The sequence below is a fragment of the Gouania willdenowi genome, chromosome 6 (assembly GCF_900634775.1).
Source record: "Gouania willdenowi chromosome 6, fGouWil2.1, whole genome shotgun sequence".
In the NCBI taxonomy this organism is placed as follows: Eukaryota; Metazoa; Chordata; class Actinopteri; order Blenniiformes; family Gobiesocidae; genus Gouania; species Gouania willdenowi.
Genome location: NC_041049.1, coordinates 29542009 through 29556482, shown reverse-complemented (window position 1 = coordinate 29556482; position 14474 = coordinate 29542009). Strand labels below are relative to the sequence as shown.

The 14474-nt window shown below is 37.2% G+C and overlaps 1 protein-coding gene across 1 annotated transcript; it reads left to right on the top strand.

The window, feature by feature from the left end:
• The first annotated feature begins 8039 nt into the window (after positions 1 to 8039).
• pex11a (peroxisomal biogenesis factor 11 alpha) lies at positions 8040 to 14474 on the top strand. Its single transcript, XM_028450527.1, has 3 exons — positions 8040 to 8316; positions 8420 to 8535; positions 13729 to 14474. Exons 1-3 carry the CDS (start codon positions 8261 to 8263, stop codon positions 14295 to 14297), a joined length of 741 nt encoding a protein of 246 aa, XP_028306328.1. The 5' UTR covers positions 8040 to 8260; the 3' UTR covers positions 14298 to 14474.

The following is a 14474-nucleotide window of genomic DNA, read 5'->3' as shown; positions in this document are numbered from 1 at the left end:
ACATGTATGTAGGAGCTACTTAATATAGCTGTAAGCTTTGTAATATTTTACTTGATTTTTAGTGATGTTGTATCTCATAGTGTTGATATAAGTTGTTTCACATCAGTCATTCAAACATACCTCTTGTTCCATCAGAATCACATATTCTGTTGCCCTGACTATCAGTCAAAACAAAGGAGTCCTGCTCTCCCAAGGCCTCTTTCACCTTCATGGCAATAGGGGCCACTGATGCCTCCAACTCAGAAAACCGGACCGTTACCATTTTACTAGTCTCCAGCTTTCCATTCACAACCTCAGCAATGAAAACACTCCTAAAAATTGATATTTAGTTATTTTTTCCTGTGTTTATGAAACATTCAAAACATTCATTTTTTTTTTTTTCTTATTAGAACTCATTTTAATGTTGTAGATGACAACATTGCCAGCTGACATTACTCCAGCTAAATAAATCTGAAATTAAATATTATTTCAAGATAAAAACTAATAAAAGGGTCGCTCTTGAGTCAAAGTCCTTTTCTCGCTCTAGATTTTGTCATGCCCCCACATATTATGCAGTACAAAATTTTACATTGTGAATATTTATAATAACTCCAGAGATGGTTTTGTTTTCTCATAAACAATGGCATTATATCATCCAAGTGTAGTACTAATGTCTTTTAGAGTTGTTCATCCAAGTAAAATGTGGTTGTTCAGCTACAGCTCGGACAGGAATTTAGTAATATAAGTAACAAAGCAAATTCAAAGTGAGAACAAAAGTTTGTCACCTTGTGAACGTTTTGGTGGTACTCCTTGAAATAGGAGCGGTGGGATTGGTTGCTGTGCTCGAAGGGCGGTGGAAGGAAAACCGGAGAGGTTGGCCTGACTGGGGTACCTCTGATATTTTTTCCTCAGCGATTCTGTCATCGTGTACCTCATAGTGGCCTCTAGGTGTGAGGTCGAAGGAGGCAAAGTCGCCATCATTTCTTGAAAATTTGGCCACATTGGTATTATCTGTGAGATAGATGGTTTCCTTTTGGACCTATGAAAGGTATTCATAATGTTTATTTTAGACAAGGTCACATTTAAATCCATTTTATTCTTACGTTAAAATGAATATCAAATCTATGACTTGATAAAACATTTTTTTAAATCAGACAAACTGTGTACAAGGTAAAATGGATCACAGAAAAATAAATTAATAAGGAAATAAGAAAGATGACTGATTTGTGTGGATGCTTACTAACTCTAAACATAAGTATAATTATACAGGGTCATTTGTTTCATTGGGAAAATATTGTTGAATGTCACCATCTAATTGTAATTCTAAAAATATTTGTAGTGATAACAGTCTCATTCAAACGTATATTGCACTAACAAAGTTGACAAGGGAGGTTAAAGGTAAAATGTTAACAGAGTTGAAAAAAGAAAAGGGAATTAAAATAACCCTACATCATAGTTGCCAGACTCAGTCTGTGAGAACTGTTCAGGAGGAATATGTAGTGACCACTGATCCACCAAGGAGGGAAAAAAGTGCTGACACACTAGTATCTTAAAAGTTTAGGCAATAACACCAAGGTTCCCAAAGTGGGGTATGTAATAAAAAATAAATAAAAATTGGAAACTATAATATAAATATAAATTAAACAGTGAGGAGCATCTACATTGTCACAAATCATACAATAGCCAACTACCCGTGGTTACAGATTATTATTCTTTTAATAATTACTATGTCTATTATTATTATAAAGTATATTGTTCCTAAATAAGATAGGTACAATTCAGACAAAAATGTATACATTGCACAAAAGGAGACATTGTATAACATTACATCAGTGGTTACCAACTTTTTTTTGGTTGTGTCGTGACCCCATTTTGTTATCACACATTTTTGGTGTTTTCTAGATTTCCCTTTTGATCGTGTTTATTGATGCTAGCATTAGTGCAAAAAGTGATGCGTCCGCACATATATGTTGAGACTGCATTCTATTTAAAATAGATTTATGTTTCAGAAACTAAAAAAAAAAAAAATACAGTTATGTAATATTGTTTTTTATGTGTGTTGTTATAATTGTAACATAATTAAAAACATTGAATTAACTTTAAATGTAATTACATTAATTTAAAATGTAAAAAATATAACATATTTAATTTTGTATCATAAATTAGACTTTTGAGGGACCTCATTTGAAATCCATGCAACCGCACATTGGGTCACAACCTCAAGGTTGAAACACTCAACATTACATTATGTTTTTAAGTGTACAGGAGCAGAGGGTATGCTATATGGGTTTAGGGTAAATGTCTGAAGGGGTACGGGACTGTGAAAACTTTGGGAACCACTGCACCAACTCGTTGATTCTTTGCAAAGGGAACTAGCTCAATGGCAACAGTGCGCAGAAAATCAATACGTTTACAGGTTTAGCATAAATGTCACGTTTTTCTGTAAGAATAAAAACAACTTACCTGAAATATTACGGATATCTTCTCTTATCTTATCTCGGATATCTTTACTTCCACTGAAAAGTACAAGACTATCCATGTTTTTTGCCGCCGATACTGTCGTCGGTGTTAGCCCGAATACGAATCCGTGTGTCATTTGTTCATTCATTGTTTATTCGTTTTCAAATTTGTTCATTCATTTTCAAATTCAAGCTCTTTTGCTTCGGTGCAGAAAACGAAAATCGAACACCTTTATTAGCAATTGGCCAAAGTACGTGACCCGGAAGTGAAGCATTACACATTCGCGCTATCTTTAGCTCTGCAACACTTACGAGTCTCTAAATCCTCCAAAATGTCTGTGAGGAGGTTCTGTGCCAAACACCAGCTAAAGCAAAAAGGACACGTTTCGGATGCACAGTTGGAAGCAGCAATCTTGTCATGCCGAACTGCCGTTAGCATTGGATGAGAGTACGCTTCCGGGTCACGTACTTTGGCCAATCGGTAATGGAGAAAATGGATAAAGGTGTTCGTTTTTCATTTTCTGTACGGAAGCAAAAGAGCTTGAATTTGAAAAACAAGGCGTTTTCCGTTTTTTCATTTTTGTTTTGGAGACAAATATCAAATGAGTGTTTTTTTAATTTTTCATGTTTTTGTTACATAATGAAAAATGATACACAGATTAATAACACACATACAATTTGGTCAGAGAATGATTTCTATGTAACAATCAACACAACACATTTAAAACGTGTATAGTTTTAATTTACATTATGACAAACCGCTGCTAAATAAGACAAACCATGCCATCCTTTTGCCAGACATGTACAAAGAGCTGTGTGTGCATCTAAAGAACATGCTTGGATAATAAATAAAGCCAAGAAGCTGATTTTCATCAATAACTTTTACATTAGATAACATATTTAATGTCACTCTCTTCCAACAGCTCAGTCAGTTAAAGGCCTGTACAACATTATTTAATGTATGAGTGGGGTCAGGTTAAACATGTAATTATTTTTATTTTATATTTTGAATTGTTGGAATGTCCGTGCTAAATAAACATTTTCATATTTTTATTTGATTTATTCTTTTAAGCATCAATATTAATGTAAACAATTGCAATGTTTTCATTTTAGTGATTAGTACACAATCAGAGCCAGAATTGCAATGGGAGACTAATAATTTGCACAATAAATTATTTTGGTGTTTCAGATCTTATGTTGCTTTGACTTCAGAGTCTTTCACTACAAACAGCATTTAAAGATCAGCCATGCTCTTCAGGTGGATTTTCTAAAGCAGCTTGTCATGGTAGAGGAGATGTCAAACTCTGTAGATGTTCAATGTGATTGTGCAGTCTTTCATCTCCATCTGTTATGAGAAGGTTGAACTGACTCACAGTTTGTGGCAGAAAATACAAAGTTTCTTCGTTTGAATCTAGGAAGATAAACAAATACAGAAAAAATGACCCTAATGACAAACACTGACCAATTTCGGTACCATCTTATGTTGCTACATGTCCTTCATAAAGATTTAGTTGTAATAAAGCTTTGCTGAGTTATAAAATTATTATTACTCAATTTACTCAGTTTTTGTTTTAAAGGGGACATATCATGCTAAATCCACTTTTTTAGCCTTTAAATGCATTTTGTTGTATATTTAGTGTTTAGAAGTACAGAAAAAAATCAAATTAGTCTCTTCAGGTGCTCCGTAGATATCTTTATATTCTGTTTTGCTCATATTTTTCAATCTGTTTCGATTTTTCTATTCTCTATTATGTTTTTTGAACTATTACATCACAGTATTTGCAGCGAAACTGCCAAATTAGTACATCAACTCCAGGTCCAACACTTCGAGCAATCCGCCATTTTTATTTCTCGCTTTTATTTTGTAGTCCAAGCTCAAGGATGCCGAAGTTACGAGAGGATAAGTCAAAATGTTCGGTTGTTGGATGTAGTAACCCACACGTTTCATTACACCGTCTCCCAGCATCAGAACCTTTTTGAAGTGCCTGGTTGAGTTTTATTTTTCACAGAAATGTACCGAGTTGAACCGAGTGTCACCTGAAGAGGGGGCGGGGTATGAAGTCTCATTTGCATTTAAAGAGACCGCACCAAAACGAGTTGCTCTCAGAAGCACATTAGAAAAGGGGTAGAAAAGGGGCCTGTGGAGCTATAATAATGAGGAATTCAGAACCAAGCATTGCAGTTCCGCTTTATATAGACCATGATTTATATGTAAAAAGGAAGGATTTAAAACCATGATATGTCCTCTTTAACAAGATACACACCTGTGAGGCACATGGCACATTGCCTCTGGCTTACCAGATGGACAATGGGATTGATGAACTGTGTTCCATACCTACTTGTATTCATCCAGGTCTTCTCGTAGGACACCCAAGAAGCAGAACCGCAGCAAACTTGTGTGTTCATTGCTGCCGTTTAAGACATGCCTCTCCTCAGGTCAGATAGTGGAGCCTAGAGCTCACAGTAAACATGGTGATGCTGCGTTTAATTTTTATGCTGCAAAGAAGTGGAACAAATTGACAGCAGAGCTGAAGTCAGCATCCAATGTGAACATTTTTAAATCAAAGTTAAAGGCAATTTTTTTTCTCTACTGTATATGATTGAGAGAGAGATTTTTGGTCATGTTGTTGATGTCATGTGTTTGTTGATGTCATGTGTTTGTTGATGTCATGTGTTTGTTGATGTCATCTGTTTGTTGATGATTTTACTGATGATTTTAATTGATTTACTGATGACTTTAAATGTTCTTATTTATTTTAAACAATTGAATGTTTTATCATGTAAAGCACATTGAGTTGCCTTGAGTATGAAATGCGCTATTCAAATAAATTTGCCTTGCCTTGCCTCCTCATGCCACCAAAGAGATCAATCAAAAACTGACTCCTAAGAAGAGTCACATTAACAAAAACACTGATTTGACTCCGGAAAATACTGGCTATTAATCCACACAAGAGTTCTGATACATAGGCAGGTATGGGATAGATTTTTCTCAAAAGTATTCACAAATATATTCATGAGTTACACATTTTCATAATTTTGTATATTTATGATGACTAATTTGTAAATCTTCAGTACTGCTTCTGAATTGCTTAAAGTGCATGATAGCATGTGCATTTCATTTTGTGACAAAAGTAACGCATTTTTGGTGAGATTCATAGACACAAAGGTTCAGATTGACACTTGGAAAGCACCGCCCCTCTATCTTCCACACCAAATTATAAAACACATGTCAATCATAAATACTATATATATGTGTGGATCTGAAAAAGACATGTAAATCATGGATTTGTGACTATTATTTAGACAAATCTATGCCCATAAGAATGCTGGTCATGAATACAGGCATTCTGACACTGAGTGATGGCTGAGGGAGCGGTTATATGCAGAGAGGGTTAAAGAGCAAATTAGACACAGCTGAGCAGGTAACAGGAGTAAAGGTGACGCAGATTACCTCAGGGAGGAAGGAGTCTTTCAGATGAAGGCGGCAGCAGACGTGACTAGACTTAAATAAACAATAAATAAGTCATTTTTATTGCAAAGACACTGTAGTCGTTTTGAGCAATCTTTGAAGTTTAGAGGTCATTGTCTGGAGTTTATGTAAACAAAATGATTTATTCAAATAGGCAAAGATGATCTCTAACTGGGGGTGAACTGAGGGAAGAACCTCTTCCCAAGTTTATTCGTCTGCATCGTCAGCACTTGCTTTTAAAGAACACATCTTTGAGGCTGATGTATGCTTCAGTGTACACTGTTATGCAGCTCAAAAGCTTGAATATATCACCATGGATAACCTCTTTACTTGACAGAAATAGTAGCAAAACAATATACAGTATTTATTTTTTATCCCTGCATGAAACTATAACCATGTTCAAACTCTGAGTATGTTCAGGCTCAAATGAGGGAAACTCTGAGTATCTCATTCCTAAACGCGAGGTATGTTCTTCTGAGTATGTTACACTGGCAACATTGTTCGTGAACCAAACCTGAGGTGTATTCCATAAAGGAGGGTTAACAAACTCTGAGTCTATCCATAAACTCTGGGTCAACATACCCCGCGATGGGAAACTCTGGGTATCGGATTCCATTACAGCTGGTATGAAGTGGGTCAATCAACCCTGAGTATGTAAACCTTGGGTTACTGACGTGCACGCGCACGATAAAAAGCCATCATCAATGGATCGAAGATGAGTCGAGCTGCCATGGCAACCACCCGGAAAATAGTGATTTATTCACCGTAATGGGTGAAATAAGCCGGTGTTTGAGGAATATGAGCCTGTTCTAAAGGTGCGTTCAGTCTTCAGTGACAATAGTGGCTTAAATCACCCGTAATTAGTCACACTTTTTGGTCGCTTCATCACTTTATTGCTTCAGTGACGTGACGAGCGGAGAATAATATGAATAAAGTCGTCTGAGGAGACGTGTCAGCAGCATAGGATGGCTATATAGAGAGTCCTCCTGTTACACTGGATATAAAGACAGTAAATGCCGCTTGATATCGCATCGTTTATATTGATTTTTAATGTAATATTGCCGCCAGAGTCATCTCAACGTCCTAAAAAATGTCATAAAAAAACACTGAAGCGGGACGCAAACACACGACCCACCGCTTCGACGCGCAGAATCACAACTATTAATTATTAACTATTAATTAATTTAAGCCACTATTGTCACAGAAGACTGAACGCACCTTTAGAACAGGCTCATATTCCACAAACACCGGCTTATTTAACCCATTAGGGTGAATAAATCACTCTATTCCAGGTGGTTGTCATGGCAGCTGGAGTAAATCTCTGATCCATTGATGATGGCTTTTTATTGTGCGCGTGCACGTCAGTAACCCAAGGTTTACATACTCAGGGTTGATTGACCCACTTCATAACAGCTGTATTAGAATCCGATACCCAGAGTTTCCCATCGCGGGGTATGTTGACCCAGAGTTTATGGATAGACTCAGAGTTTGTTAACCCTCCTTTATGGAATACTCCTCTGCTCTACACACTCTTGTCTTTCCAAAGTGCTCTCAATCTCCAATGTTTTACAGAAAACTACACTTTGCAAAAAAAAAAAAAAAAAAAAAAAAAAATTAATTCCTTTTTGGAATGAATATCTCAGAGTTTCCCTCATTTCAGGGTGAACTTACCTGAGTTTTCGCATAACCTGCTTTCTGGTTTATTATTATTATTATTATTATTATTATTATTATTATTATTATTATTATTATATTATTATTATTTTTTTTGTGTGTGTGTTGTTATCATTTATTATGTTTTTCTCATATTTGTGCGTGTTTTTGGTGCCATTTTAAGTAATATTTTTTCTAATTTTGTCTATTTTTCTTCTTGTTTGTGTGTTCTTGATGTCATTTAGAATTTTTTGATGTCATTTTGCGTGTTTTTTTTTTTCTCTCATTGTGTCTTCTAGTTATTATATAGTATTTTTTCTTATTTTATGTGGGTTTTTTTTGAGTCATTCTGTCCATTTACTTTTTGGGTAGACACGATATTTATTTATTTTATTTTATTTCAGCGAGGTTTCAACGTTTCCTATCGGTCCGTCTGCTAAACGTGTCCGGCTCTTTAGTCCCCCCTACATAATGTGGCCGTAGTGAAACTAGCAAACGTTCAGTGCGAGACAGAAGGACAGAAATGAAGCCACATAGAAAACAGGTGAACATTTTAGAGTTTGGGGTGAATTTTTAACCTGTAACTGTAGAGAAAGTAGTGAGGACGCAGTGAGCCTCAGGCTTTGAGAGCAAACGGAGCAGAGACTGAAGCCTATACGGTGTCTGCAGTTAGAACAACCTGTTCCTGTTGGATTTAACAATGGACTCCCTCATAAAGTTCACTAACCAAAGTCAAGGACGGGACCGTATATTCAGGTGAGTCCCATGGCACAGTTCAGATGGTTATAGTGTGTGGTTTAAAGGGGAAAAAACTTAATGTTTCCTCTGTTGTGTGACTTTTTACCGTCTGGCTCCTCAGGGCTGCGCAGTATGCATGTGCTCTGTCCGTATATTTACTCCGGAACAACGCACACAGCAAAGAGCTCGTGAACAAGCTTAAAAGTCTCGAGAGCCACATGAGTGCTGGACGAAAACGTGAGTGTTTGGAGTGACGTCACCTCCCCATTCATTATTTTTATTTTAATGAAAAATAATGACTATAAAATGTGCTTTTTGTCACATGTAATGCGGTTTGGTGTTAACACTCAAATAGTGTTTGTATCTCAAGTCTTTACATGAAAACATCGTTTTTGCTTCTTAAAACATTTAGTCAAAGCGTTTTTCAATGGAAAAGTTAATATTTTACTGATGAAATGCATTTTTAACTAAACGGACACTGTGTACTCTCACTTTTAAAATATTTTATCCTAAAAAAATAGTTTGGCAAAAATGCAGAATCTTTTAACAAAAGATTAGGACTATGTACTATTTTGATTATTTAATTAATTTTGGTTTTGTTAAAAATCTAAGCTAAAGGAACCAAGAATAAAAACCTAAATCAAAGCAAGAATAATGTCGCAGAATGGCAATTATTCAAGAACCAAAGAGGTGGTTTGCATCATCACTTTTCCACTACGTAGCTGTAAGAAGACATAAAGCAGTGTATGAAACAAGATTTGCACTAACAAGACACAAGGTGGCTATGCTGCATCTGCAAGGGCTCTCACAGACAAAGGTGTCAAAGCAGAGCCTTACAGGACAAAGTTCTGCTCTCATGGTGTGTTGAGGATAAGAAGCAAGACGTTTAAACACACCATTTTCTTTCTGATGGTGTAAAAGAGAACAAAGTCCTCTGTTATTGCTCAGTCAGTCGTACAACAGCTTAACTGTTCAGGACAGCAGAAACACACATCAGATCAGTTTAGGAGATTTTTTTTCCCAACAATATACTTATTATTTTTAGCTTTTATAACACACAGCAACAATACAACCTCCCAGACACGCATCAGTGCTTCTGTTTCTTCACAAAGGATGACAAGTTACAAAAGTGTACAGAGACTTCAATAATTCCAAGAAAAAAGAAAACGAGTAGGTAAAAAAAAATAAACTCAAGCAAGGTACAGTCCCAAGTCCAGTCAGCCTCCTAATCATGATCCTCGGATAGATTCAAACATTCCACATAAGTGACAGATACAGAGGACGAGGAATGCAACAATTAAATAAATATACCTTTCATTAAATAACTAAAAGTGTCAATAATTAATTAAATCCATTTTACATTTCATTTTCATTCTGAAAAGTATGAAGTATAAATATTTCACTATCTATTTAATGTCTGGTGTTGCAGCACTTAATTAATTTTATCTGTCAAACTTGCTCGTCAAAGTCTGTGGGGGCGGTTTCCTAACACGTGATTGGTTACCTGCACTTCAAGTCTCGCTAAATCGATCCCCGACATTGAATTGAGGCAGAGCTAGTAGACATTATTCTGATGCACGAGGTGGCGCTATACTATCTGTGCCTTGGTTTTGTACTATATTCCTGCTTCTACATTTTCAGCTAGGTCTAAAATCTCTCACCAACTCCCTGGAAAGTTCATGGACATCCTCCATTATTATAGTTGCCATGATTGGAAAAAGTGACGACCAAAGCAATGGATCTGGCTGGATTGATGTTAACCCCGCCCCCACAGACTGTGACTGTTTAACAGATGAAATTAATTCATGAAGTGTTGCAACACCAGACCATGAAATAAATGAATAAATAAATAGTGAAATATTTATACTTCATGTAACGATTAATCGTAAGGCAGTTAAAAATCGATTCATAGGTATCACGGTTGATATCGATTTTCTGAAAATTGAATCGCAGTATTTATTCTTCTCTTGTCCTAATGCTGAGGCGGCGGGCGGAATCTGCTACTACTTTCTTTCTGGCCGCCTTATACTCTTAAACATGTTCATAAATGATTCCTTACCCCTTTAGCACTGAAAGAATATCTGTAATATTACGTGAATATCTGTAAAAGTCACGTTTTTCTATTAGCTCTGTCTGCTAGCATAGCATCTCTTCTTCACTGCACAGAATAGCTGCATCCCAACCGACCACTGGGTTACCAGCGCCCTCTGCTGGTCCAAACAAATATCTGACGTAAATGCATTACAATGACTATTTTTTTTTTTTTTTTTTTTTTTTAAACATTAAATTGTTAAGGGACAAAATACATTTTCAGTTGCACTTTTAAAAAGAAAAATAATTATTATGCAGTTTTGCATTGTTTACTATAGAACCAGAATTTAAATTGATATTGTAATATATATAATATTAATATTTATTTCATTCAATTTATTTTTAGTTAAATTGCATTGTTCTGAATAGTTTATCAAGGGATTCTTTTGACAATGAAAAATAAAAGGAAAATAGTACAGTATTTTCTAGTTTCTTTCCCCAAAAAATAAAGGAATATTTTACAATCATCACTGGTCTACAGTCCCATTTTGGAAAATAAATCGTGAGAGAATCGTATTGTGAACCCAGTATCGTGAATCGAATCGTATCGGGAGTTGAGTGAATCGTTACATCCCTACTTCATACTTTTCTAAAGAAAATGAAATGTAAAATAGATTTCATTAATTATCAGTTTTTCTTCTGACAACTGATCTGAGTTTCTTTTCACAAAAGATCTTTTTAAAGTTTTGACATTTCTAAGAATGAATAATTTGTGTGAATGAAGGTCTCCTCCCGTTTGAACATGCCATTAAAGTGAAGAGGCAGTGGCACTAGAGCAAGGTCAGCCAGTAAAGACTTTGGCCTTCTCTTCATGTGCTCGGAGTGGAGGTGTATGAAAGCTCGTCCCCAGAGGCTTCTGCCATGCACTGTGAGTGGCTCGCTTCATTACCTCGTCTCTTTGAGGGAGCAGAGGTGTCACAGGTCACCATCGCTGTGGATGGCTCAGTAACTGTGGATGAAGATGAGGATGTGGAAGGCTTTGAAAAGCAGGATTTCCTGTGCCTTTGTTTCACCATCACCATATGTAGATACTAACTGTTCTCCTACTGCAGTGGCTCTCAAACTTTTTTGAACTTTCAAGCCCTATCTGTGCTCATTCATTGTCCCCCCCCAAATAATGCTGACAAATAACACATTTCCAAATTCATTGAACAGGGAACAAGTAAATTCATGTTTCATAATGAATCAAAAATAAAAAAAAAAACTAAATTAAAGGCACACTGTGTAACATATAGCCACTAAGGGCGCTAGACCTTTAACTTTCATGTCAAGCGTCCCTTGCGGCAACAAGCTCTGTCACATAAATCAACAAACGGGCCAGTCTCCCTTGTCTTTTGATTGTGTATGCAGACAATAGTTGACCTGTAACTTTGGGGTAAGGATTGGCTCTAAGGGCTGGGTCGGTCGGGCTGGGCTCGTGCCGCGGCTACAGTCTATGGGCTGGAGGAGCAGCCGCCACCGCAATCCTCCTCTCCTCGCTGCTGGAAGCCCGGTGCTCGGCTCTCTTCTCCGCATCAGTGGTGCCCCCCACCCCCACCCCCCCACTCCTTGGCCTCGTCGCCGTTGTGAGAGTGGCAGTGGCGGCTGCTCCTCCAGCCCATGGACGCAACCCCAGCCCAGAGAGCCAATCCTTATCCCGAAGTTACGGATCTGACTTGCCGACTTCCTCTACAAAAGAATCCACGTTTAACTGAACTGTCGTGGTGATTAGTGCGCCATTAACACAACACGAAACTACCATATTGTGCTCTTTTAGCTGTAAACAGAGGCTCACTCGTTTCAGCTGCCCACAGCAATGGCGCCGGGTCGGGAAATGCCCGTATGTTGTGACATCACGTGGGAACTATATATATCCGAGCCTGTGGTCACGTGACTGCCGTAAAGTGAAAAGTTCTCCAGGCATTTTCTAGGTCACATGACCTGGCCAAAAACGGTCCGTCTCTCCAAACTTACATGGTCGGTATTTCAAGAGGGCAGCCCCACTCGGAGCATTGATACCTTCAAGTGCTGTATATTGGCCTGAGGAATCATTTAAAATAACTCATATGGATCAACTCTTTATGTCAAAAAGTCCAATGCAGTCAAAAACAAAATAGGAAATTCAGTGCAAGAATTAAATGAACTGACAGGGAACGCGTAACATCATGTTTCATAATGCAAGTAACATAATTAGATATAATAAATCAAAAACTAAATTAAATCAATCACCTGCATTCAAAAAACAAATTTTAAAGTGCAGTTGTCAAAAATACAGGAAATAACCAAACATTGTTTGCAAGAATCTTAAGAAAACAAAAAGGAAATTATTTTGTAAGTCAGCTATTAAAAATGTGTTCATTGTTCAGCTCCACTTCACATGCCAAAGTAAATCACTTTTTTTGCTCTTTAGTTCCACGTTACATTTTGTTCCTGGTGTCGTATCTAATGCAGACTAATAATTGAATGTTCTTTTGAATTTTAGGCTTCTCATTACTTTCTTTGTGTGGAGGTGTTTTGTCAAGTGTTAATGATCTTTATTGTCAATGAAGAAAGACATTTAAGAAGACTGGCATGAAATTGAAAATGTTCCTCCTGATGAAAAATCTGTTGCTGTCATAATCGTAATGAAATTGTAATTGAGTTCAGATAATTTACTTTGTATTTGTAATTAGATATTTTTTAGGATAAGATCCAGTACTGATATCAGGGTTGGGGTCAATTATAATTGTAATCACGTAATTGATAATTCATTACAATGATGGCTTAATTGTAATTCTAAAATCGTAATGGTAATATAATTGAGTTCAGATAATTTACTTTGTAATTGCTATGAAAATTCTATAAAAAATGTCAATTATAATTTCATGCAAAACTGGGAACCATGTTACAGCTTTATGTACAGTTCTACGCAGATGTAGTTAATAAAAAGGCTCAGATGCCCAAACCAAAAGTATTAAAACCTATATTTTAATTGATTAGGAAGCCAATAGATAGGAAAGACATTAGATGATATAGATATGTTTTAGTGTATTTTACAGCTGATTGAGGATCATAACCGATGCTAATAGAAAGCTAACACAAGAGGAAGGTTAACTGAGAAGGTATTTGTTATTGACTTTCTGAGGATAAAACACAATTGTAATCTAATTGTAATTGGAAAAAAATGCTGGTCACTGTAATCATAATTGAATTGTAATTGAACATGGGTAATTGAAAATGTAATTATAACGGAAAAATGTTATTGACCCCAACCCTGGTCATTCCTCCACACTCACTTTGAGAAGCACAATGATTATTAAGCTGTTGTCCTGCCATCCCAGTCTAACATGATCCCTGCTCATATGTTTCCTCCTCTGTCAGTGTTCAGGCTGGGAAACACAGCACATGCCATTGCGGCTGCTAAACGAAGCCTGCTCCTCCCTGACCGGGTGCTGCGCCTGTGCCTCACCGTGGCCAACCTCAACCGTGCTCTCTACTTCATCTGTGACAACGCACTGTGGGCCAGGAACGTGGGGCTCATCCGCAACATGGACAAGGAGCGCTGGAGCTGGAATTCATCACGCTTCTACTTCTACTCCTTAATAATGAGTCTGATCAGAGACGTATACGACATTCTGGTGCTGATGGTACATGACGCCAGAGACAAACGCGTCAAAGAGAAAATGGAGAAGCACGTGAACGAGAGCCGGGAGGTAGCAGAAGCTGTGTTTCCTCCGCTTGATGCGTTCATCTTCCTGCTCCTGCACACTCTGAAGTCACATCCAGCTGTTGCTCTAGACACTCTGAAAAACATCTGTGATCTCTTCCTCCCTTTAGACAAACTGGGTATTTACCAGTCTAATGCAGGGGTGGTTGGTTTCTGTGGTCTGATCTCTTCTCTGATAGGCATTGTGACACTCACACAACCTGATTTAAAAATAAAGCCTTGATAATGAGCCTGACTGCAGCTGAAACTGCCACTAAGAGCAGTTCATGCTTCAGCTGCTGGACAAAGGTTAACTCTGTGGATCAGATAACATAACATATCACAGGCACACAGTGTGACAATCAATGACTTGTGTTCCAGTTTTTCTCTGAGCACATTAAAAGGGCTACATGTGACTGTT